The sequence below is a fragment of the Vombatus ursinus genome, unplaced genomic scaffold (genome assembly GCF_900497805.2).
Source record: "Vombatus ursinus unplaced genomic scaffold, bare-nosed wombat genome assembly UNPS02014804.1, whole genome shotgun sequence".
NCBI classification, from domain to species: Eukaryota; Metazoa; Chordata; class Mammalia; order Diprotodontia; family Vombatidae; genus Vombatus; species Vombatus ursinus.
This window is the reverse complement of record NW_020954582.1, coordinates 8,681,280-8,698,636: the sequence shown is the minus strand read 5'-3', so window position 1 is coordinate 8,698,636 and position 17,357 is coordinate 8,681,280. Positions and strand designations below refer to the sequence as shown.

At 43.5% G+C, this 17,357-nt stretch overlaps 1 protein-coding gene across 5 annotated transcripts in view; it reads left to right on the top strand.

The window, feature by feature from the left end:
- LRRC7 (leucine rich repeat containing 7) overlaps nt 1-17,357 on the top strand; it is a 589,282-nt gene that overhangs the window by 381,889 nt on the left and 190,036 nt on the right. For all 5 annotated transcript variants that reach the window (XM_027873996.1, XM_027873992.1, XM_027873991.1 and 2 more), the window contains one exon: nt 2,819-2,882. In XM_027873996.1, the coding sequence (XP_027729797.1) occupies nt 2,819-2,882 (64 nt within the window). The remainder of the gene's footprint in view (nt 1-2,818; nt 2,883-17,357) is intronic.

Genomic DNA, 17,357 nt, shown 5'->3' with positions numbered 1-17,357 from the left:
GCTCCACACTAAAGCTAGTCCTGACAGCCAAGGCCATTCTCTGCCAGAGCCCACCCCCATCCCTGCCTTTATTATGCACATCTGTGAGGTATGGGAACATCTTTTGTTTATTTCCACCTATCGCAGATCTCCGGCCTCTCTCCACTAACAATCCTAATTTTTAGTTTCCACATTGGGGTGTTCTCACATGCCCTAAAGTTCTGTTGAATATCTTTTGTCTGGGCTTGTGATTTCAGCAGGAAAGGGAGCTTGTGAGGAGGAAAGTCCCCTTATATACAATAAATGTGCTGTTTAGAAAGTCAACAAAGGGAAACATTTGTCAGCATTAGAGCCAGGAGAAAGTGCGTTGTGGGTAAATAGCCAGGGATCTATTCCTGCTCAAATTGGAGAAATGAGGTGCCTTGCTCCCAGCCCTCCGTGCTGTGTCCTGAGTGTATAAGAGTGTCTCTCTCTCTCTCTGTCTCTGTCTCTCCACATATAAACATGCAGATGTGTGTGTGTGTGTATGTGTGTGTGTGTGTGTGTGTGTACACTAATTTAGGTGAAGTGTGTTGGACAAATTCAAAGTCTGAGTGCTCCTGGTCCATTCCAAGCCTTTCTATTGTCCTCCCCTTTTTAGCTAACATGCCCCACAAACAGGAAAAACGTCTGCTTTCAGTGATCATTTCTCAATCACCATGAACTACAGCCATTCTCTAAAAACTAATCAACATGCATTGAGCTCCTATTATTAAGCAAGCAAGCAAGTAGTAAACATTTATTGAGGACCTACCATGCTTAATAGAAGTATATATACTAGACACCAGTGATACAATATGAGGCAAAAGACAATCCCTGCCCTTGAGGAACTTGCAATCTAATCGGGAAACAGGAAATAAACAAACATACACAAACCAAGCTAAATACAAGATAAATAAGAAATAATTAACAGTCTGAGCCTCAGACACTTCCTAGCTGTGTGGCCCTGAGCAAGTTACTTCACCCTGTTTGCCTCAGTTTCCTCATCTGCCAAATGAGCTGGAGAAGGAAATGGCAAACCACTCCAGTATCTTTGCCAAGAAAACCCCAAATGGGGTCACAAAGAGTCAGCCAGGACTGAAATGACTTGACAACAATACCAACAAAAATTACTGGAGGGAAGGTACTAGAATTAGGAGGGACTGAGGGACCTTCCAAGATGGGATTTTAGTTGGGCATAAAGGAAGCCAGGGAAAGGTATTAAGCTAGAGATAGGGAAATAAAAGGAATAAAAGGGTCCCTACCCTCCAGTAAGTTTCTAGTTTATTTAGAAAGATAAAATGTATTCAAATGAAAAGTAAATGTGTGTGGTGTTTGTGACCCCCAAAACAATCAAATCAGAGACTTTTTCTTTAAGAAACGCAAAAAGGAGTTTTATTGCTTTCTCATGAGAAAGGACACACCCAGCATTGGCTCAAGATGGCTCCAGCCAGGGTGTTCGAGGCAGTGTCGCTCAAAGCCAGTTTATGTAGACCCTAAGGCAGAACCCCTACCCTCCCACTGAATCCTCTTCCCATTGGCTAGGCTTCAGAGCTCACAGTCTATGCGAGGAAACTTTTCCCCAGCAACAAGGTTTGCAAAAAGGCGAGAAACAAGGAACTGTCGGTTCAGCAGGAAAGTAAGAAAAAAGGAGGGGAGAGCCGGAAAGCCTGGACAAACAAGATACTTTCGGGGACGTCGCCTGATGTACTCCCATATCTTGTTTACATATTTGTGTAAACCAATAAACCAAGAAATCAATTAATCAATAACCTGATCTCCCCTGTCCTGTTTTCTTATCAATTCTGTGGGAACCAAACTGTTAGCATTCCTCACATAAAGACAGCTAGGTGGAGCATCTGACCTGAAATCAGTAAGACCTCAGGTCAAATCCAGCCTCAGTTTCCCCATCTGTAAAATGGGAAGAATAATAGCACCCTACCAACCAGAGTTGTGTGGAGATGAAACAAACTAATATTTGTAAAGCACCATATTAACTCTGGCTGTTATTCATAGAAGTCTCTAAATGAGAAATCTCAGGGAGGAACAAAAATGAGTGGAGAATCTCAGAGAGATGCGCTGCACTGAGAAAGCACAATTTGAATTGGATTTTACAGATGGCTTGGGAGCAAAAAGGACACCGGATGTGGACGGGGGCCTTCCCTTTACTCACGCTCTGGGCTTGTCATTTGCGTGACATTGGCAAAGTCTCTTTTAGCCTCACTGAGCCTCATTTTCCTCATTTGTAAAAATGAAAGGGTTGGATTCCAGGCTCTTTCCAGTCCTTAATCTGTGATCCTATGAAAAAGTCACTTTGGTGCCATGGATAGAGGGCTAGCCTTGGCATCAGGAAAGCTTATGTTCAAATCCTTGACAAATCCTACCTATGTAAGGATGGAAGGAAACCAGCATTTATCAAATGCCTGTTGTGCACCAGGCATTGTATACCCAGTGAGGTAGATGGCATAAGAATATCCTCATTTTACAGGTGAGGAAACGGATGCCAAGGTTGGGTGATTTGCCCAGGGTCACTCAGCTCACGTTTTGAGCCCTATTTGAACCCGAGGTCCAGGGCTCTGGGCACTATGGAACCCCTTCTGTATCAAAGATGGCCCCCAAACCCAAGTCTGCGTGGAGGGCGGACAGGATGAATATTTAAGGCTCCATAATGATAAAGAAGAGCCTGCTTATTTTTACTCTCTCTCTTTTGCTAGGACTTCAGTATAAGAGCAAAACCCCATAAGAGCCATTTTTTTCCAGAAGCCCGTTTTCTTGCCATGTCTCACAGTGGGTTTTCTCTCTTTTTCTTCACCTCCTATAGGTCAATGCACAAGCTGGCACAGCTGGAGAGACTTGACCTAGGCAACAATGAGTTCAGCGAGCTGGTAAGAAAGCACTTCTAAACGTGATTAATGTGACAAATAAGACTGCTTCCTTCGTCCGGGCAGGCCCCTGCCTGGCTTTAAGTGCATTGTGGGATGGGAGGCTCTGCTGAAACCATTTCAGCAAACAGGCCAACGACAATGAGAAGAAGGTGTGTCATTGCAGGTGCATGGAGGGAAGGAAGAAAGCGACTCCACAAGGTGTGGATTTTATTCATTAGAATTCATTGCATGCAGCGACTCCAAAGCCCGCCACTGAGAGTCCTTCCCCCCCATCCCAAATAGCAAATGTTTTTATTAAAATTGCTTTAGTCCTGTCTCCAAGACAAGAGACAGGAGGCTTGGGTTCAAATCCCAGATCCGGTACCTATAAACTGTGAGGTCACTGACAAGTTACTTGTAAGAAACGTTTTGTACCTCAATTTGCTGATCTTTGAAATGGGGATAATGATACTGTCCTACTTACCCCAATCTCCAAATATTACAAAGCATTTTGTACCTTAAAGCCCTCAAGAGATGTGAGTTGGCAGTTGTTGGAGTGAGTGAGGCAGTCAATGCACATTTTTTAAACACCTACTATGTGCAGGGCAGCATGATTTCTTGGGGGAACACTGGACTGGAAATCAGAAGACCTGGATTCTGGCAGGCCCTTTTTGAATATCAGTGTCTTCATCTGTTAAATAAGGGGCAAGATCACATGGGACAGTGGACTGAGCATCAGATTTGAGGTGAAAGGGCCTGGGTTCAAATCTCTATTCTGCTACTTATTACTTCTGTGATTAACTTGGGCAAATCATTTAGCCATTTTCCTCATCTGTAACATGGGAATAGTAATGTCTTTAATAAGGCCACCCTACTTCACAGGGCGATTGTGTGGCTTAAAATAGAAAGCATCTGTAGAGGGATTTGCAACTTCTAAAGCACTCTGTTCATTGGGGTTGGTGTTGATATTATTAGGCAGAAGTCAACCGTGGTGGACAGAGCTGTTTGCAGAGTCAGGAAGACCTGGGGTCCCATCCTGCCTCCAACACACATTGGCTGTGTGACTCTGGACAAGTCAGTTGACCTCCCAGGCAGCTCTCCGTGATTGTGTCAGTCTGTGAACCATCGTTATTAGTCAGTGGAGATGAAAAGGAAGACAAAAACGATCCCTGCCCTCAGGGAGCTCACGTTGTGATGGGAGAAGCCACTCAACCAACTATGTACTTACCGGTACAGACAGAATGATCTCAGAGCGAAGGCACTGCATGTGGGGGATGGGCTCAGAGAGGCCTCTCGCAGAAGGTGGTCTTTGAACTGAGACTCGAAGGGAGCCCAGGAAGCTGAGAGCCATTGGTGAGGAGGAGCGGCATCTCAGGCATGGGGGCAGCGAATGCAAAGACAGAGATCAGGGGTGAGGTCTTAAGTTTGAGGAACAAATGGGCCAATGTAACTGCATGTGAGGAGGGAGCAAGGTGCCTCACACACAGTAGGTGCTTAATCAGAGTTTATTGAATGACTGACTAGGAAGGGGCTAGGTTGTGAAGAGCATTAAACGTCAAGGAGAGGACTTTATATTTTATCCTGGTGATATTAGGGCCTGTTGAAGTTTATTGAGTATCAGAGTGACACGATCAGACCTGTGCTTTAGAGAAATCGGGGCAAGCGAAGAGTGGGACATGGGGAGGGAAGATTTTGGCAATGGGACAGGAGTCCTGGTAATATTGCAAATGTCCAGTCACAAAGTGACCAGGGTCTGAACCAGAGCAGTAGCTCTGTAAGGGGAGACAAGGGAACATAGAAGGATACGTTGTCAAGGTAGAAACAACAGCGGCAGGATTGCTTATAGAGAGTGAGGGAGACAAGGAGCAGAAGGTGATAACACCAGGACTGTGAGCCTGGGCGATGCCCCCATGCAGCAACGAAGGTCAGAAGAAGGCAGGATTTGACTAGGACCTGAGACCAACCGTGACTCCACAGTTGTAGAAATGAACTTAGACATTTTGAATTTAAGTTACATAGAGATTATTTTGGACTTGATAGAATGAAAACTTCTTAATAGTTGAACTATCCCAAAGTGGAGTAGGCTTTCTCAGGAAGGAGTGAATTTACTCTCATTTGAGGACTTAAATGTTGCAGAGGGAATACATTATCAGGCATGAGGTTAATCACGCAATCAATAAGCATTTATTAAGCACCTACTATGTGACAGATGCTGTGCTAAGTGCTGGGGATACAAAGAAAGGCAAGAGACAGTCCCTGCCCTCAAGGACCTTACAACCTAATGAGAGAAACAATATGCAAACAAGATATATACAGGATAAAAAGGAAATGATCAGCAGAGGGAAGGCACTAGACTTAAGAGAGATTGAGAAAGTCTTCCTGGGGAAGATGAGATTTCAGCTGTGACTTGGAGAAAGTTGGGGAATGTAGGAGACGGGGGAGGAGGGAGAACATTCCAAGAACAAGAGATGGCGGGAGGAAATGCCAGAAATAGAGGGTCTGGTTTAGGGCACAGCAAGGAGCCCAAATGTCACTGGATTGAAGAGGATCTGGGGAAGAGGAGGAGGGATATAAGGTGCAAGCATGCTGGACAGGTGAGGCAGGGGGCTTTGAACACCAAGCAGAGAATTTTGTATTTCATCTGAGAAGTGATAAGGAGCCACTCGAGTTTCTTGAGTAGGGAGGTGTCATGGTCCAACCCGTATTTTAAGAAAATTCTTAATTCTAGTGCCTTCCCTCCACTAATTATTTCTTACTTATGCTGTTACGTGGCTTGCTTGTATAGCATATTTGTTTGCTTATCATCTCTCCCACGGGCTTGAGAGCTCCTTCGGGCAGGGATCATCTATTGCCTCTTTTTGTATCCGCAGCATTTAGCACAGTGCCCGACACATAGTAGGTGCTTAATAAATGTTTGTTGATTGACTCAAATTTTATAGAGTTAGAAATCAATCTTAGAGGTCATCTAGTATGATGATCTCATTTTACTGAAGGGAAAACGGAGGCACAACAGAACTTAAGCCCACAGGTAGTGAGTGGCAGAGAAACCCGAGTTTGAAGCTCAGCTCTGTCTCTTGCCAACTGAACCTCAGTTTCCTCATGTTTGAGAGGGTTGGTCTCTAAAAACAGTTCCAGTTCTAATTAATCAAAATATCCTATTGAAACGAGGTTTAAAAATATTTTGGTCTGATTTATTATGCCTAAAGGCATCTGGAAATTATCTGAATACAAAAGCACCTTTCAGCCATCAGGTTTCGTTGCTGTGAGCCCCTTTCATTGGAAATGTCACCGTGTTGGGATTAGAAAGAAGAGGGGTGTTCTGGGGCTTCATGTTTGTAGTGGGACTCACGCTAATGCAATGGCTCATCGGTATTAGCCATGCAGCATTCCTGGCAGCTTTCCGGTGACAGTAATATCTCTTAATGGGAAAATAGGGTAATTGGGCCCAATCAACGGCCTCTAGAAACAGCACCGTGTGGTGACTCCAATTCCATTACATAACTAAGTTATGACAGATAAGAGGTTCCCTCCAGATACTCAGACAAATTCTGTTCTTTGTCTTTTCGTTCTCACATAAAGAGAAAAGTGTTGACATGTACAGAGTTTAAAAAGTAAATAAAGTTTAAAATGACAAAATGTGTTTCAGGGGCATGTGAAAAAGCCCCACTTCACACAGAACCATCAAGGTGACCCAGTGGCTAGAGTACTGGGTGGGGGTGTTGTCCAGAAGACCTGAGTTCAAAGCCTTGACTTTTACCAGCTGTATGCCCTCGGCAAATCACTTCTCCTTTCTCAGGACCTCATCTGTGAAATGGGGATAATAATAACACCTGCCTCCCAGGGTTGCTGTGAAAGTCAAATGAGATAATCTATGCCAAGCTTCTTGTAAACCTTAAAGTGCTTTATAAATGTTAGCTGTCCTTATCATCATTATCACAGAGGGCTATGTAACACAGTTGTTAGGGCTCAAAGAGATGGTAGTGGTCATCAAAAGGTCCACCCTCACATTCAAGATGGCAGAACCAAACTTCAGAGTCACAAAACCCTAGGAATCCAGCTCCACACATACTGAATAGATATGTGACCATGGACAAATCGTCTGACCTTCCTGAACCTCAGTCTCCCCATCTGTAAAATGAGGGGGTAGGACTAGAAGATCTCTCATCGCCCCTATGACTTTTGACCCTATTCCTTTACTCCCGGGAGCCCATTGCAGTCTCTCCTCCCATCACTCCTAAACATACCCCTTTGATGACACCATAACAGATACCGAAAAGCCCAGGTGTCCCATCATTGGACATTCCACCTAGTGACATGGCGTCATGGAGCTTGGACTCAACGAACTCAAAGATTCCTTCCGGCCCTGTCATTCTCTCAGAGAGTCCCATCAACCTCAGTTCTGGAGCCTCCTTTCCTTGGTTGGCTATCTCCAGTTTACCCTGTTTAGAGCTTATTTATATTTAGTTGTTTGCGTGTCATATCTCCCATTAGATTGTAAACTCATTGAAGGCAGGGACTGTCTTTTGCCTCTTTTTGTATCCTTAGCACCTAGCACAGTGCCCAGCACATCGTAGATGTTTAATAAATGTTTATTGGCTGACTGACTAACCCCAGACTAGAGGAAATGGGGGTAAGTTCAAAGGAGTCAGCCCTTAGACCATCTCTTAGGAACAACTTCCCTCCACGTAGAGGCAGTTGAGTAGGGTGCCTGGAAGGTAGGGAGGCTTCCCCATCCTAGAGGCTTTTTCTCAGTGAGTGAGAAACCACTTGTTGGCATTGTTGTGAAGGGGATTCTTGCTGATGTATAGGCTGTACTCAATGCATTTGAGGCCCCTCACAACCATGAGGTTCTGTGATTCTCTGGATTAGTCCTTCTTCCTGAGCAGATGTAGAACATAGGATGGATGCTCCATCAGGACCCGTGTGGTTTCACCTTTAGTTGTGTATGTGGTGAGCACAGTGCTTTGTACAGAGTAGACTCTCAATCAATGCTCCTGGAATTTAACTGAATCAAATCAATTTTAATGGGACTGTGGTTGTCCCACTCTGGAGCCCGCTCTCACCTCAGTGGCCACTTCTTGGGTGGAGGCTGAGGCAGGGCCTGGGGTAAGTTCATTGACTCAGGTTGCCAGGGAGGGGCCTTACAAGGCATCCGTCACCAGACTTGTCAAGGACTTGCCATGGAAACCTGGTGTGATGTGTGGCTTCTCAGGGAGGACCTTCCTGAAAGGTGAGCTGACACAGCAGAAGGATCCCTGGACATGGAGCTAGAGGGGCTAGTTTCAAATCCTGCTTCTCCTACTTAGCCCCAGTTTTGTCACCCGTAAAATGAAGGCATTGGACCAGATGACTTCTACACTTCCTTCCAGCTCAAATTCTGTGACGTTATGAGCCTTTCTCCTTCTGAGCCTGGCCGTGACCTTCTGCATTTTATATGGATGTGTCTTCTCTACTTCTGGCTCATTCTGGAACTTCCCTCAGCACAGGGGACCTCCCTACCCTGGAACAGCCTGCTGCTCTAGGAATCTGCATCGTCCTCCCACTTCTCCCACTGGTGAGTTTCTCCTGGAATCTCCATTTTGTGGAAGGACTCAAGCCTTCCTGCCTTCACTCTCTTCCTGGCCCTGGCCCTGGCCCCGACTTTCTGAACTTCAAAGCAATTGTCCCACATTGAGAACCTTCTCACCTCCACTGTTTCAGCTCCTTTTTGATGTTTTCCCCCATGAAAATGTAAGCTCCTAGTCCAGTAGTAAAGAATAGAAAGAGAAATTTTGTTTAAAATAACTCTAGACGACACAAAATACTTGGGAGTCTATCTGCCAAGAAAAACCAAAGAACTATATGAACACCATTATGAAACACTTCCCACACAAATAAAGTCAGATATAAACAACTGGAAAAATATTCATTGTTCATGGGTAAGCCAAGCCAATATAATACAAATGACAATTCTACCTAAATTGATTTACTTGTTCACTACCATACCAATCAAACTACCAAAAATATTTTATAGAGCTGGGAAAAATAAAAATGAAATTCACCTGGAAGAACAAAAGGACAAGAAGTGTTAAGGGAATTAATTAGAAAAAATACAAAAGAAGGTGGCCTAGCCATACTAGATCACAAAACTATATTATAAAGCAGTAATTATCAAAGCAATCTGGTACCAGCTAAGAAATTCACTGTTGGATCAGTGGAATAGATTAAATACACAAGACACAGTAGTAAATAACCACAGCAATCTCATGTCTGATAAACTCAAAGATTCAAGCTTTGGGGACAAAAACTCACTATTTGACAAAAACTGCTAGAAAAATTGGAAAACAATTTAGCAAAAACTAGGCATAGACCAAAATCTCACATCTTATACCAAATAAGGTCAAAATGGGCACATGATTTAAACACAGAAGATGATACCAAGGGCAAATTAGAGAAGCATGGAATAGTTTACCTGTCATATCTATGGATAAGGGAGAATTTATAACCAAACAAGAGACAGAAAGCATTATGAAGTATAAAATGGATAATTTTGATTATATTAAATTTAAAAAGTTTTGCACAAACAAAACCAATGCAACCAAAATTAGAAGGAAAGGAGAAAGTAGGAGAAAAAAATTACAGCAAGTGTCTCTGATGAAGGCCTCATTTCTCAAATATATAGATAATTGAGTCAAATTTGTTAGAATATAAGTCATTCCCCAATTGAAGAATGATCAAAAGACACAAATAGGCAGTTTTCAGACAAAGAAATCAAAACTATCTATAGTCATATGAAAAAATACTCTAAATTACTATTGACTAGAGAAATACAAATTAAAACAACTCTGAGGTACCACCTCATACCTATGAGAAAGTCTAATATGACAAAAAAAGGAAAATAATAAATGTTGGAGGGGATGTGGGCAAACTGAGACACTAATGCGTCGCTGGTGGAGTTGTGAAATGATCCAACTATTCTGGAGAACAATCTAGAACCATGTCCAAAGGGCCATAAAACTGTGTATACCCTTTGGATCCAGCAATAGTACTACTAGGGTAGTATCCCAAAGAGATCAAAAAAAGGGGTGAAAGGACCTATATGGACAAAAATATTAACAACAGCTCTTTTTTTGGTGGCAAAGGATTGGAAATTGAGGGGATGCCCATCAACTGGGGAATGGCTGAATGAGTTGTGGTATATGATTATAATGGAATATTATTGTGCTATAAGAAATAACAAAAGGGATGCTTTCAGAAAAACCTGGAAAGACTACCATGAACTGATGAAAAGTGAAGTGAGCAGAACCAGGAGAACTAAGGCATTGTACTTGGCCCTGGGTTCACAAAGACAAAAACCAAATATTTTCTGTCCTCAAGAAGTTTACATCCTGAGGGGCAGCTAGGTGGCACAGTGGATAGAGCACTGGCCCTGAAGTTAGGAGGACCTGAGTTCAAATCTGGCCTCAGACCAAACATTTGACACATTACCTGTGTGACTCTGGGCAAGTCACTTAACCCCAATTGCCTAAACAAAAAAAGCAAAAGAAGTTTACATTCTGTGAGGACCTTGAAGGCCAGACTAATGAGCTGGGACTTTATTCAATGGGCAAAAGAGGATTCTCAGCAGAACAGTTTGCATAAGGAAGATTCGTCTGGCAGTGACCTAAGGGTGGATTCCAGCAGGGAGAGACTAGAGAGAGATAGTGGGAAAATAGATTCCTTTTCACCTGCTGGCAAAGAGGCAGAGGTGCAGTCCCAGTGAACCTCGTCCAACCAGCCACGGCTCTCTCAGCTTTGGCTGCACCACTTGGATTGAGGGAGAGCACTTATTCTCTCATTAAAATGTCTACCGTATCATGATTTGAGGGTTTTCTGAGTTCTCTGCATTACATGACATCATTTGCCCAGCAGGGGTTTGATTTCTGAATTTGCAACTTTTTACACTTGATTCCACAAGGCTCAATGGAACCTCCAGGATGCCTCTCCAGAGTTCTCAAGCTGTGTCAGCAGAATCTCAGCCCAAGCAAAACTTACCCAAAGGAGAAGGCTCCCAGACCAAGCCCATGGGGATCACCAACTCTGTTGTCTGTGGGCCTGCCTCCTAAGTTCAGAGACTCATCACCAAAGTTGGACACCAGGGAGAAGAAGCATTTGGTCATACTAAGGTGTGATCATAGCAGAATTGATTTCCCTGAATCATAGTGCTTAAAACTTTCTGTCTGGCCCATGTTTGCCTCAGCACTAGATAAGGGTCCTTAAGCTTAGGTCTATGCAATTGGCGCTATTGTTTTTCATATCTTGATGATGTTATCTCAATATAATTGCTTTCCTTGGCGGTTGTAGGAATTTTATTTTATTCATTGAAAAACATGGTTCTGGGAAGGAGTTCATAGTTTCACCAGACTGCCAAAGGGGTCAATAGCACAAAAAAAAGTTAAGAACTCCTGAATGATTAGACGCTCAGGAAATTTAAATCCTTCGTCGTGACTCACCACCAGAAAGGGAATAAGCATTGATTAAGCACATGCTACGTGCCAGGTACTGTGCTAAGTGTTCTTTACAAATATCTCTTTTAATCTTCACAGTAACCCTGTGAGGTAGGCAGTATTATGATCCCCTTTTCGCAGTTGAGGAAATTGAGGCAGATGGAGCTTAAGTGATTTGTCCAGGGTCACCCAGCTAGTGACTGAGACTTGGATCCAAGCCTTCTCGACTCCAGGCCCAGTGCTCTGCGCACTATGGCACCCCCTGGCTGCCTAGAAAGTATATATTAAGTACCTACCATGTGCCATGAACCAAGCTAGGTGCTAGGGACGAAAAAATGGAATAGCCACTGCTCTCAAGGATCTAGCATTCTATCAAGAGAAATAGATGTTAGGAAGCACAAATGCTTATTAGCTGTTGACACTAAACCAGCCCCATAACTCTCTGTGCCTCAGTTTCTTCATCTGTAAAATAAGGCAGTCATACACAATAAAGTCTCCTCCAGCTCTAAATTTGTTATCCAATGAACTAGACTGATCATCCAGACAAGAAGATGCCTAGAAACATTTATATTTGTGCCTATAAATTCACAATTAAACTATAATAACTATATAGGGAGATATAACTACATACATACATACATACATACATACATACATAGATGGATGGATGGATAGATGGGTGTTTTGGCTAGTAGCAACTTGAGAAATTACCTATGAAAGTGCAGAAGAGTCTCAGTCCTGAAGTCCTGCTCACACTTAGGCCCTTTGAAAAGCAGATGGGCTTTGAATTTGCATATTCTGTGGTTATTTGTATCACTGGATAAAGCAAGTCCCATGCCGATGAAAAACTGAAAACTGACTGGGGATGTAGGTGCAGTAAACACAGGTAATGTACGTTGCCAGTGGGCAGACTAATAGGGATTCTGAGCCTTGGGTTGTTGTTGTTCAGTCCTGTCCTCCTGTCCAGGATGTGATTTTAGCCTGGTTAAAACTGGGGCTTCAAGCACCTTCAGTGTTTATTCAGAACAGCAGAGTGGGGAAACTTGGTCTCAGAAGACCACATTTCTGTTTGGACTCAGACTTTCTCCCTCCTACCATGTTGGACTGGGGCCCAAGTGCCCGCACTCCCCTGGAGCACCAGCCTGCCTCTGTGCCTTTGCTGTGTGTGGAGCCAATTTTACTGCTTAGAACTGTTTAAAATCCAGAGAATCCCAGAATCTCAAAGTGGGAGGGGTTATCAGAATCTTTCTGGTTTATCCCATGCCTGACCAAGATTCCCCACTAGAACATCTCTGGCAAATCCTCCTCCAGCCTCTGCCTAAAGCCCTCCAATGAAATGACTGTCCTGGGACAGTCCACTCAACTTTAGGATAACTCTCGTTCTCAGGAATTATGTTTCTGAAGTCAAGGTTAGATCTCACACTCCATCATTTCTAGCCTTTTTTCCTGGTTCTGCCCTTCAGTGCCAACCAGAACCAATCTGATCCTTTGGATACTTTAAGAAAGCTATCAATCCCTTCCCTGAGGGTTCTCTCGTTAGGCTTCATGTCCTCATTTCCTTAACCTGATCCTCCCATGGCACAAAATCCAGGTCCTTCACCATCCTCTTTTCCCTCCTGTGGATACTCTCCAGGTGCTCTTAATTCATGGTGCCCAGAAGTGAACACACAACCTCAGAGGTACTAAATGAGGAAAGAATACAGAGGGCCTTTCCAGGTGAACAGCATGCTTCTCTCAGAGCAGTCAAGAGTTGCTTGGATTAGATTGGGTTTCAAGCCTCCACGCCGTACTAGGACTTCACCTTGAGTTTAAAGAGCACCTAAATCTCACTGTCTTTCACATGAACTGTTTTCTAACCATTTCTGACCATCTTATAGTGTGAAATCGGTCTTTTAGAAGCAAAGTGAAAAAATTCACATTCATCCTTACAATCATAGGCCCACAGAATTTGAGAGTTTGAAGAGACCTCAGAAAACAATGGGGCAAAGCCATATGCATGAAAGAAGCAGCCACTATAACCTACCTGATAATTATGACTGGAGACCACTGAGAAGGGGGAACCCCCCATCCTTCAAGGCAATTCATTCCACGTTCGGCAATTTCTAATTGTCAGCAATTTTGCATGACATTAAGCCTAAATTGGCTTCACTCCATGCTCCTTATACATTGTTACCCAAGTGTAAGACTCTACCTTTACTCCTACTGAATTTTGTCTTCTTTGCGTCAGTCTAACACTTTAGCCTGTCAAGATTCTTCGAGACCTTGACTTTGTCATTCAGTGTAAGAGTTTTATGTCACCTGCAAATTTGGTGGTCATGTCATCTATGCCTTTATCCAAGTCAGTGATAGCAATGTTAAACAGCATATTGATTTCATCTGATTAAACTTGGCTCAGTCTTCCCAGAATAACATCACATTACCGATTCATTCTGTCCTTACAGTTCACTTAAAGCCCTCCATGTTGTTTGCCCGTGAACAGCTTTCTAACTGCAGCCTCCAACTGCTGCCATCTTGGGAGCCACATGGTCCCCTCCTCTCCTGGGGCTAGGCAGCTCCCTGATATACATGGTTCCCTAGAGGGGCCATGTGGTTCTGTGTGGGTCTGTGCAAGCTTCCCTCCAGGGCCTCCAAATCTGGACATGCCCAACCAAACTGTCCCTATTGATCTGAGCTGTGTTTCTGGCTTCCTGTCTGCCTGCCTGCTCCCCTTTCTCCCTTTTCTTTTCAAGGTCAAGTACAAGGGCATAGCTCAGCTGTATGATTAGCCACGACTCAATAAATCTTACTTAATGTGATACTTAGGAAAAAATGAAGGCAAGACAAGCTCAGAACTATACAAGGAGATAATCAAAGCCAGAACAGCATCTGCCTCCTTAAACAAGATATCCTCATGAAGAGAATCTTCCTAGAGGACCTGACCCCCTTCCTATACTGTAGTTATTTTTCTAACCCAAGTATAGGATCTTATTATTTATCTCTATAATATTTTAAACTGTTGCCTTGAGCCCACCATTCCTACCTACTGAGGCATTTGGCGACCACTAATTTCCATCTGACCTATTAACTTTCCCACTCTGATCGGTGTGAATTGAATATCGTCCAAGCTGCATCTGCAAGGGTTCTTAACCTAGCCTCCATGACCTTGGTTGTTAGTTTTTTTTAATATATTTCAATATAATTGATTTCCTTTGTAAGTCTTTGTATTTTATTTTATGCATTTAAAATAGATTCGAGAAAAAAGGTCCCTAGGCTTCACCATTGTTGTTGTGGTTGTTTGTCCTTCATTCTCAAAGAAGACCATGACATTGGGAAGGTAATATCATGACTTACAAATGAATTGGATTTAAGGGAGGCAGGACTCTGAAAAGACTGCCCAAAGGGGCCATGACACAAAAAAAGTTAAGAACCCCTGATAAAGCCTTATTAGAAATATTGAGTGGCCAAAGCTGTGACCCTCACCGGAGACCTCCCTTTCTTCCAGGGGACCCTGGTACATCAGGGTCCGACCAGCCTACCGGCTCCAAATCTGCCTGTGTTATTACTAGGTCCTTATCTTTCTAACTTGTCCAGCAGACTTCTCTGTAGGATCATAGAACTAAAACTGGAAGGGACCTCAGTGGCCATGGAGTTCAAATTCTGCATTTTACAGATGAGGAATCTGAGGCCTGGAGAGGAAAAGTGATTTGTCCAAGTTCATATGGGTAAATAAATTAAGCATCTGTGGCAGGATTCGAACCCAAGAATCCTGACTGTAGAGCCAGTGTTCTTTCCACTGCTGGAAGAAACTGTCGTGTGTCTTTCTGAAATACAAGTGTAAACATGGCTTTCCCTCAAATAACTAGTCTGGTAACTGTCAAAGTGGAAATGAGTTTAGGCTGTCATGACAGGTTCTTGATGAACCCACGATGGCTTTCAGTGCTCACCTCTTCACCTTACCAATGTTCTTAAAATATCCTTTTCATCAATTCCTAAATTTTCCAGTGCACAATGACAAATCCACTGATCAAGTCAAGTTGACAAACAGGAAGACCTGAGCTCAAAACTAGCCTCAGAAATTTACCAGCTGTGGGACCCTGGGCAAGTCACTTGATCTCTGTTTGCCTCAGTTTCCTCAACTGTAAAATAGGGGTGATAATAATAGCACCTGTCTCACAGAGTTGTTGTAAGGATCAAAAGAAATAACATCTGTAAAATCGCTTAACACAGTGCTTGGCACATAGTAGGTGCTGTATAAATACCTATTCTCTTCCCCTTCCTTTCCCTAAGTGGAGCTGAGTTAGATATAAGAAGACTAGAAAGGCAGGAAAGAGTCATGTTCCAAAGGGCTTTAAAAGGCAAACAGGACTTTGTGCATTATTTGAAACATCAACTTTCATACTCTTTCTTTAAAAAAAAAATTAAGACAGAGTTTGCATGCCTCCAGGGGCGTACAGAAGTGTACAACACTTCTGCCATTTCCATTGCTCTCATTCCTCAGAGGTTCTCTTGGTACCTTAAATCCTTCCCTGATGATCTTTCTCTACATGACAAGCCCAGCTACTTTGTGAATGCCCATTAGGGGCTCTGATAGACTCTGCAATATTTCAAAATGGGGGAGGCAGGGAAACGGTCAGGCCGTTGACTGCATTTGTCCTTTACCATTGGCATCGCTGACTATCTAGTTAATTCCTAGTTTGCTTCTGTGTTCTCTGCTAAGGAGATGTTGTTTTGATCTGTGCTGATCACAGGAGAAGTTCCAGAAAGGCTCTGGACAAGACCGAGAGCTAGACTGCAATTCTAAGACCATGTCGGGGAAATTTGTCCAGTGAGCAGATAGAGCCAGATGATAGGGGGCTACATGAAGCTGGGTGGTGCTTTTGGTTTTGTTTCACAAGGGATAGGGAGGGTGGTGAAGAAGAACCCCTGAGAGATACAAGGATCCCACTCGACAAGACTAGAGGGCAGACACGGGAGGGCCACCCTCTCCAGAACATAGACGTGCCTCCTGCCCTCTTGCTGATCAGACCCAGGGAACCCAAGCTGACTGGCCAAGGGTTCTCTTCAGAGGAGCTGCCCCCTTCTCCATGGTATATCAAATTTGCCTGTGAAGTCAGCTTTCAACACTTGCTTCAAATTTTGTCTCTATTATTTTGTATCTCCTAGAAATTAGTGACCCAGAGAGCCAATCCTGTACGGTACACAGAGGGCTGAACTGATGGGCAGGGGAGACCAGGCATGTTCTAGGCCTGTACCTGACGCCTGCCAGTTTTGTGACTACAAGCTGGTCATTCAAACCTCTCAGTACCTCAGTTTCCTCAAGTATAAAATGCAACTGTTTGGAACATATTTATGACTACCAAATGAGGCAGTCTGCCTCCACCATCCCCACCATTGTCAAACAGAGCTGAGCCTAACACAGATTTTCAACAGATGTTTATGACTTGATTTGATTTGCTGACACGGGATTTTGATGTAGCCAGCCTGCTGAGGTCTCTGGAATGTACCTCAAAGTCTGGAGCTCAGCAGACAGCTGGGACAGAAAGCTGGGGAAGTCAAGGGCCACGTCTTAGATCTCTTTGTCCACTGACACGCAAGAGGCATTTAATATTTGTTTAATTGAATGAAGGGGGAAAAAAGGATCTATTTACAAGAAGTGAGAATTTTGTTCCATTTTTACTGTCAGGGTCAGATCTGATTTAGTTTTCTTTGGGGGCAGGGGAAGAGGGAACCTGGAACTTCCTCTGTGAAAACTGCCTTCACCAACACAAATCCTAAGTAACTGGTGTGTAACTTGGCATCTTATAAAAGTAAGGGGGCACAAAGAGCTTAAGCAAAATGACTGAGTGTTACTTGTCTCCTAAGAATTGAAATCCTGGTCTTCCTGACTGCAAGGCTGGCCCCCTCTAGCCTCGATGCAACACTGACTCCCAAGTTGGATTATATCTGTATATGCACACATACATAAGCACATATGGGGCTCAGAGTCAGAAAAGAGTTGTCAGATAAAGATGTAGCTATAGATAATGATCTAGAGATACATATAGGTACAGTG